This window comes from Carcharhinus amblyrhynchos, chromosome 14 (assembly GCF_965287045.1).
Source record: "Carcharhinus amblyrhynchos chromosome 14, sCarAmb.v2.hapA, whole genome shotgun sequence".
Classification (NCBI taxonomy): domain Eukaryota; kingdom Metazoa; phylum Chordata; class Chondrichthyes; order Carcharhiniformes; family Carcharhinidae; genus Carcharhinus; species Carcharhinus amblyrhynchos.
In genome coordinates this window covers 9,969,492-9,978,817 of record NC_137337.1, presented here as the reverse complement: position 1 = coordinate 9,978,817, position 9,326 = coordinate 9,969,492, and the positions used below count along the sequence as shown (strand labels likewise).

General features: G+C 43.6%; 1 protein-coding gene across 1 annotated transcript in view; it reads right to left on the bottom strand.

Annotated features, from left to right (window-relative positions):
• Positions 1-1,061: 1,061 nt before the first annotated feature.
• alkbh1 (alkB homolog 1, histone H2A dioxygenase) overlaps positions 1,062-9,326 on the bottom strand; it is a 36,432-nt gene continuing 28,167 nt past the window's right edge. Inside the window, exons 5-6 of the mRNA XM_080202260.1 lie at positions 6,489-6,682; positions 1,062-2,490 (exon numbers count right to left, since the gene is read on the bottom strand). Of these exons, the coding sequence (XP_080058386.1) occupies positions 2,049-2,490; positions 6,489-6,682 (636 nt within the window). The 3' untranslated portion in view covers positions 1,062-2,048. The remainder of the gene's footprint in view (positions 2,491-6,488; positions 6,683-9,326) is intronic.

Here is a 9,326-nt window from a genome sequence, read left to right as displayed (position 1 = left end):
TCAGGGGGATTAGCAGGGTAAATACATGGGGTAATGGGGGATAGGGTGTGGGTGGGATTCTTGTTGATGCAGATTCAACGGGGTCGAATGGCCTGCTTTTGTGTAGGAATTCTATGAAACGTTGGACTCTCCACCACAAATAGCAGTAAATGCTAATAATTCCCAATTTGGAACTGGTAGGTTTTTACTGGTCAGGGGTTTGAATTGTGGCATGGGGAACTGAATTCACTGAGTTTTTTTTAAAAGTTACTCTGAATGCTCATTTGCTGCGGCATAACCAACACTATTCCTGTTGATGGGCAGAGATTATCTTGGAACAGTATTCCTACAAAAGACAGACGTGACGCATTTAGATCACTATCGCTCCATTGTCCCCAGGTTATGCAACTGCGTTAGTAGATGCAGCACCGTGCAGGCCAATTCCCTTAGCAGCAAGATGTTCAGAGCGCCTGTGGACCATCAGAGCACAAAATGGAATCTGCCACAGCCCTACAGTAGTAGCATTGACCTTTGCAAGGCTGACACTGCATTGCTCAAAGCTGAACGCTGTTACTATGACCTCCTCAGTAAGAAGTCTCACAATAGCAGATTAAAGTCCAACAGGTTTATTTGGTACCACAAGCTTTTGGAGTGCTGCTCCTTCATCAGGTGAAGGCTCTTTCATCATATGATCTCCTTAGAATTAGAGTAATATAAGGTGTCTTGTTCAATCCTTGGGAGACCTAAGCACTAAATGAGCTGTTTTATGTGGGGTGAAATGAAAGCTAAATTTAGAGTTTAACAATTAATTAGATATTTTCAACAAGGGGAAAGTTACTGTCTCTTAGGTTTCAGAAAGGATGGTGGATGAAACACTAGCTATTTTGGTCTCTGCTGTGTTTCCCTCTGTAGTCTACTTTTCCATATTTAGTATATATTTTGTATGCTAGTAAAGAATTCTGGACTACAGTGGAGGGAATTTAGATACCAATTCATCAATTCAGACATGATGCTCAGCATTTAAAATATTTCAGGCAACAAACAGACCAATATTCATGTATAAATACTTTTTATTATTCATATGGTATAAAACAAGAACTCCCACTAGGTTTGATTATCTTGTAGCAGCTGTTCATTATTTGCATATCACTTTATCAAAGTCTCCACCTGTTAGGTATATTTTCTCTTTGCAAGTAGAAGGTAGCTATTCCAGGCTTTCTCTATGCACAGCTCCACAGATAAAGGCTGCCATGGTGAAGTGATATGCCAGACAGTCTGAATGTGGCTGAAGAAAGAAATACGAATGCCAGTTTCAGGAGCGCTTTTCCAAAAGGGTAAAGCCTGGGGCAAAGAATAGGATGGCTTCATGTTCAGCCTAATCTATACCACAAGTAAAGGTTATTTATTAGTCACAAGTTGGCTTATATTCACACTGCAATGAAGTTACTGTGAAAATCCCATGGTTGCCACAATCCGGCACCTGTTGGGAGACAATTTAACATGGCCAATTCACCTAACCTGCACATTGACTGTGGGAGGAAACCAGAGCACTCGGACGAAACCCATGCAAACACGGGGAGAATGTGCAAACTTCACACAGACAGTGACCCAAACCAGGACTTGAACCTGGGTCCCTGGCGCTGTGAGGCAGCAGTGCTAACCACTGTGCAACCATGCCGCCCAATATTTGTCAACTTGACGAGACATTGCGTATCCAACGCAGACTGTTTTCCATTCCCCTGCCTTCTTCTCAATTTGTGAATACTTGAAACAACTCCAAAACATGGGTTTCAATGGTGAAATTATAACTGGCACTGATGGGAAGATGTCTGAAATTGCCTGCTGATGAGAAGACCCGCGAATGTTGGCTTTGAGAGGTAGAATCAGCATTGACAGGGAGATCTGTGAATACTGACGTTACAGGAGATCCCTTAGTATTTCTGAAGCAGCTTCCCCCAAGTACATAAGGAGCAGAAATCTGGCAATGCAAATATAGCAAACTAATACATCTCTGCCTCTGAGAATCTGCTAGCCACAAAACCAGCACCTTACCATCCCTCCAGTACAGGTTACGGAGACTCTGTTGCTGTTTCCAGTTTCTGTCGTTTATGTTCATGATCCTCTTCAGCGTCTTGGTGATAAGAGTATGGCTGGGAGCCTGCTACCTTTCCAGTTTCTGATGTGATGGGGAAACTCTGTCCAACTCCCACCACTTGGCGTACGGTCATGTTTATCCTGGAATTCTGTAGGTATTTCATACAGATTTCCCAGTCGCCTTCATCACTTTGTTGATAGCTTGTGTCAGCAGAGCAGCTGTCCCTGGCCATCACGTTCTCTAGACAGCTGGGGATTGCTCTTCCTTCTGGATTGGGGACAATCCGGGGAACCGCGTGATAGAAAAGGCGGCTCCTGCCTGACATGATTACGATGTCGCCGCTGTGAATGAACATTGGAAGCGGAGGGTCTTGCCTCTTCAGGCCTCCAAGTAAAAACACGGCTGACTGGCCAAAACTAGAGGAACAAGAGGGAAAAGGAAAACTTGAGATTAGCAATTTCAATTATCTTCAGCTTATCCATTTTCTTCCATCCCTTATTGAAGCAGTGGGATTTTAGAGGTACAGGTTATCCTTTGGCACGTCACCCATAAAACCATTCTTCAGATATGATACTTGACAGTGTCAATGAATGCTTCCATCATAATGACCCAGTTACTAGTTTTCATACAACGCCCACAGTGCAGAAGGAAGCCATTCAACACATTGAATCTTTACCAATCAGGCCCTATACCCGTAACCCCACACATTTACCCTGCTAATCTCCCTGACATTAGGGTCAATTTAGCATGGCCAACCCACGTAGCCTGCACATCTCTGGAGTGTGGGAGGAAACTGGATCACCCGGACGAAATCTACGCAGATGAGGGGAGAACACAGACAGTGAAACGGGGCCAGAATTGAATCTGGGACCCTGGCGCTGTGAGGTAGCAGTGCTAACCACTGTGCCACCACGTCGCTCCAAAATAATCCCTGGGCTTGTCCAGGATTTGAGCCTGGGACCTCTCACATGCCAATGCTACCCTAAGCAAAAATCATACTCCTAGGCCAACAAGCTAATTGCTCGTTGTCTGATACTGGGACGCAACCAGCTCAGCATTGACTTTGCCATGAGGAACTAAACAGGCAGCAGAGCTTTGCACTATGTTTATGGAGGGTGGATGATGGGAGGGCAACCAAGAGAGCACTACTGTATTTGAGTCTGGAGATGACAGGACTATGAATGAAAGTTCAACGGCTGACGGAATGAGACAGTGGCAGAAGGGGGTTCTGTTGCAAGGTGGATGTAAAGTAGTATTTGTGATGAGGAGGACACAGGATCTGAAATTCAGCGTTGCTTTGGTCCTTAGCTAATCATTCCACTTCGGCTCAAGACAATGACTGGGAGGGTGGGGATTGGAGCCAGTGACCAGTCATAGAATCCCTATAGTGCATAAGGAGGCTATTCGGCCCTTCGTGTCTGCATCAACCACAATCTCACCCAAGCCCTATTCCCATAACCCCATGCATTTACCGTAGCTAGTCCCCCTGGCACTAAGGGATAATTTAGCATGGCCAATCCACCTAACCCGCATGTCTTTGGACTGTGTGCAGACTTGGGGAGAATGTGCAAACTCCACACAGAGCGAGATCCAAATTGGGAATCGAACCCGGGTCCCTGGCGCTGCGAGGCAGCAGTGCTAACCGTGGTGCCGTGCAGTAGCCAAATCGTTTAAAATAAATCAAAATTACCTGATAGTTCATCTCACTGATTTCCAGTCTCCAAGAAATATCAGAAATCTAATTATTGGCATCTTGAAATAATAACATTTATATATCATAACTCTTCCACATTTATTACCCTATTCCAATGAAAACTGATCTCATGCTGCATTCAGGGTAGGAATAAGATTTTGACTTCATTAAGCAACTTGGTTTCTCACTCTGATGAATTTAAACACCTGGATCATTCTTTGGTCACATCTAATTCAACATGAGAACCCCAGAGGCTGACGGTGCAAATGTTGGAGCAACAATACTTGCACAATTCAAATTTGCACTCCTGTCTAAATCAACTGCCAGGAGATCCACAGCCAAGATACCTCCTGAAAAATATACTGAGCTAAGCTGCACAACACTCACCGCCTGGTGGGCAATTTCAGAGCAGTTATTACCCCAGAGATGAGAATTGCGCAATACCAGTAGAAATAAAAGATCAGTATACTGCAAACCACTAGAACTCATTAACCTCCTGAATGTTTACTTGCTCTTTCTCTCCACCCAGCATCTCTTTCCAGCCTTTAGAATTGGTCAACCAAGGCCAAATAACTCCAAGTGTCACAGATATTGCTGAGAAAAAGATTAAGCTGTCAGTACAAGTGAAGTTGCAATCTGTGCAAAACCTCTCTCCCTCCAGATACTAAGGGCCCTATTTTACCATTTTGATTCTTAATGCTGGGTGGACTTGAAACTGGGAGTGTTTCAGATCCCACTGTTAGACCTATTTTGAGGCACCCCCACATGCACTCTGCCTGGAAAAACATCAGTGAGTCTGAATCGCGCTGCACAAGCCTGTGGGTGAGGCTTAACGCATCTGAAATCCTGCAGTTCTGATTGGCGCCTCGAACAGAGCCTGCACGGTAAAGGAAAATAGAATGTGGCTCCCGTGTCACATCGCTCCTGGACCGGATAATGCTTCCCCTGGTCCCATGGGATTGCCCCACCCCCATAACATTTCTGACCTCTTAATCCCCACCCCCTCCGCCATTCAGACTGATCGCTGTCCCCCCCACCCCTGCCATTCAGACTGATCGTGGCTCCCCCCACATTCAACAGAAAGCCATCAGACGCTCAGCACTTACCTCCTCACTAAATAGAACACCCAAATCAGACTTCTGTGGAGCATGTCTGTTTTGCGCCGATTCTGGATAGGCAAACATGGTGGTGAAAGGGGAAGTGCCTGTAAGGGTGGGCATGTAGCCCATTAAGTCAATTTAATTGCATGCAAATGCATTTAAATAGCCGTCTGCCCGTTTCAGGTGCATTCCCGATAGCGGCCATTTTTGGGCCTTGGTAAAGGGGGAACAGGCAGAGAAGCAGGCGCAAATCATGCTACTTGCGTCATGCCTGACTTTACCAAGTTTTCGTGCCAAAAATATGGGCGCAACTTGATGGTAAAATTCAGCCCTAAATGTGTTTTGAGGTGAGAAGTAAAGGCACTTACAGCTTGAACAAGTTCCTTCTCCCCAACCCAAGTCCGAGTCCACTTCACAGCGTGAGCAAACTGAAGGGTTGAAATTTATGGTACTCAAAGGATCTTGGGCTGAGGCACCAACAAAAAGTGTCAGCAAAGGAAAAGCTGGTATTTCTCTGGCCTCCAAGTTGAAGAGTTCAAGAACATTCCAGACATTTAAGCATAAAATCTTACCTGACACCCCAGCACAGTAATGAATGAGTGCTAGTGTTGAGTTGCTGCCTTCTGAATGAGGTATTAGGCTGAGGCCCCATCTGCTCTCTCAGGTGGTTAAAAAGTCCCATGGCAGCATTCGAAGAGGAGCAAGGGAGTGCACGGATCATTATTCATCCTCCAGTTAACATCAGCAAAAGCCAAAATTACCTGGTCTTTATCACATTGCTGTGGTGGGAGCCTGTTGTGTGCAAAATGGCTGCCACATTTCAAAAGTCTCAAAGGGCTATGAAGTGCTTTGGGGTGTTCTGAGATTGTGAAAGAGGCAAGATAAATTTACCTTTTCAAAAAAACCTTATCCAGCGGACCACAAGGGCACCACTCTGCTGAAATCATTAACACAAATAAACTACTAGAATCATTGAATGATGCAGCCCATTTGGTCTCAGACCAAGACAATTAATTCCAGCCCCCTGACCTTTCCTTGTTATTTCGTAAACTCCCCCCACTTTTTGATTTGATTTGATTTATTATTGTCACACACAGTAACATATAGTGAATGGGGTCTTGAAATAACAACATTTATATATCAAAACTTTTCCAGATTTATTACTCTATTACAATGAAAACTGACTTGAGATTTCTTGTGCCGCATTCCGGATAGGAGTAAGATTTTGACTTCGTTAAGCAATTTGGTTTCTCACTCTGATGAATTTAAACACCTGGATCATTCTTCAGTCACATCTAATTCAACATGAGAACCCCAGAGGCTGATGGTGCAAATGTTGCAGCAGTGAATTCAGTCATTTACCCAACTTTCTTCTGAAAATCATTTCTGAATCTGCTTGAACCACCCTTTCAGGCAGTGTGTTGCAGACTACAACTCATTACAAACAAACATCTTCACTTTTCACCTCTGGTTCCTTATCAATTACTTTAAATCAGCATCCTCTAATTACTGATCTTTTTGTCACTGGGAAGCATGAGTGGACTGACACTGACTGTGACGACTGGTAAAGATATTCATTAGTAGGAACAATTCTTTCCCCCATTTTGTCCTCTTTCTTTACCTGAATGATAAAAGGGGTTTGGAACAATCTATCTCCGATTCATCCACATGAATACCCAGTGAGGAGTCAAAATGATAATAGTTCAGTATTCCAGCTTCTGCCTTGAACTGCTGGAATCCACATGCTGCCGCCACTTGTTCAGACAGGTAAGCGAGGTCCGTGGGAAATGCTGTAAAGTGATCGGGTGAATACTTCTGCAAATAAAAAGTACGAGCAAGCAGTCAGTCAGGTACACACAGAGCAAAGGCCATCTTAAAGACAGCAATGTGAGCAATGTCTGCTCACTTAGATGAAAATCCTTAAATGTGTCATACTCAACAAATATATAAACTCACACAGGTTTCATGCAAGTTTTATTATTTCTCAGCTTGAATCTGGGCAATGTTTGAAAGTAATTTTTAATGACAGAAGATATTCATTCATGGGTCATTTCTACGGATCAGTTGGCTGATCCCGCCGATGCCTGTCACTTGGCAGCATATCCAATTAATTCCTATTCCCTCTCTCTTTCCATAGCTTTTGCAAACTTTCACTTCTCAATTGCATATCAACTCCCTTTTGAAAATTACTATTAAACTGGCATGGCATGATACTTCCATATTACATACAATTTCAGGATATCAGCTTAGTTTTATCAATGAACAGTGATAAATATTCAAGCCAACTTGATGTGCGATTTGGAGGTGACAGTGTTTCCACAAGATTGCTGGCCTTTTGGTTAGCTACCGTGAGGAGGAGATATTGAAGTAACCTTGATGATTTGCTGCAATGCATTGTGTAGCTAGTACACACATCAGACAGTGCTGAAAAGTACTTTCATCTGAGAAGTGCTGGGCTTTCGGTGGTGGGGATTCCATTACACACCTGACCCAAGTCTTATAACTGGTAGAGAGGCTTTGCATACCTTGCCTTTCTCCTGCACTTGTAACCACAGTATCAATATGATTAATCCAGTTATGATTCTGGCCAATGGAAACCATTAGACATCGTCGGTGATGTAGGGGAATTGGCTGGGATTATTTTTAGATGAAAGTGATCACTGTAGCACATTTGGTATATTACATTCCATTTGCCAGCCCATGCCTGGAATATGTCCAGGTTTTATTTAGATCAGATTGGGAAATGGAGTGAATTTGAACATTGAATTCTATATGATTCTATACAACCACAGAACCCTTACAGGGCAGAAAGAGGACATTCAGCCCATTGTGTCTGCACCGACTCTCCGAAAGAGCATCCCACCCAGACCCTCCTCTCTACCCTATCTCCATAACCCAGAATTTACCTTGGATAATCCACCTAACCTACACATCTTTAGACTGTGGGAGGAACCTGGAGCATCCAGAGGAAAGCCATTCAGACAAGGGGGAAATGTGCAAACTCCATGCAGACACTCACACACAGATCGTCACCCAAGCCGGGAATGGAACCTGGGTGCTGTGAGGCAACAGTGCTAACCACTGTCCCACCTTGCTGGTCCCTAGAGTTGAACACTTTTGTGGTAGTCATCAAATAACTCCAATCCAGACTCCAACTACTCGCTGTGTGAAAAAGGTTTTTCTCGCATCACATTTGCTTCTTTTGCAAATCTGTGCCCTCTTGTTCTTGATCCTTTATGAGCTAGAACAGTTCTCCTTATCCAGTCTCCCCATTATTTTGAACATTTCTATAAAATCTCCTCTTAATCTTCTTCTCTCCAAGGAGAACAGTCTCAACTGCTCCAATCTATCCCCATAATCCCTGGAATTATTTTGTAAACCTGTTCTTCACTCTCTCTAATGCGTTTAGAATTTTCCTTTAGTGTGGTGCCCAGAACTGTGCACAACATTCCAGCTGAGGTCTAACTAGTGTCTTTACAAGTTCAGCATAACCTCCTTGTTCTTATACTCTATTACCCAGAAAAAAATATGCTTTATTAACTGCTCTCTCCACCCCACCTGCTACCTTCAATGATCTGTGTATGCATCCAGGTTCCTCTGCTCCTGCACCCCTTTAAGAATTTTACCCTTTATTTTATATTGTTGTTCCACATTCTTCCTGTCAAAATACATCACAGTAAAAAGTCTGACAACACCAGGTTTTAGTCCAACCGATTTATTTGATAGTAAACTCACAAGCTTGTTTACCCCAGTCCAATGCCGGCACATCCACATCAAAATACATCACCTCAGATGTCTCTGCATTGAACTTTATCTGCCACCTATCTGCCCATTCCACCAAGTTATTCAATGTCCTAACTCCCCCATACTGCATATTCAGAATCCAGGTTCATAACAGGAAGAATGGCCACTAGGTTGAGTTACAGGAGGATACCAAACATTAGTGCAGCATGGTGAAGACATTGACATAGAGAGTAAGGAAACAAAAAAATTCACTCAAGCAAGTACTTCCCCACAGAATGAAATGGTTCCAGGAAAGCATTTGTCTTATAATCAAGGGTTATGGGGTTAAGGCGGGAAAGTGGAGTTGAGGATTATTGTATCAGGTTACTCATAATCTCATTGAATGGCGGAACTGATGGGCCAAATGGCCTACTTCCGTCTCTGTGTCTTATGGTCACTAGTCCTTTCTTTCCTTCTGGAGTACATCTCTCACAAGCAATATGGCATAAAATTTTGGATTTTCAGCGGTGCGAGAGTGCTGATGGCTGCATTGGTTAGACAGGTTACCAAACTTCCCTGACAAGCTAGTTCAAATTGGCAGTCGGAAGCTAGGAGCAGGCCATCTGCTCGTCTTTCTGACGGGCGTAAGGTGTCAAGCCACAGACTGAAATCATGAAATGGAACATGAAAAAGAAAGGTGCATTTTTCCTGGAAAAATTTCTGAGTTACAAAGCAA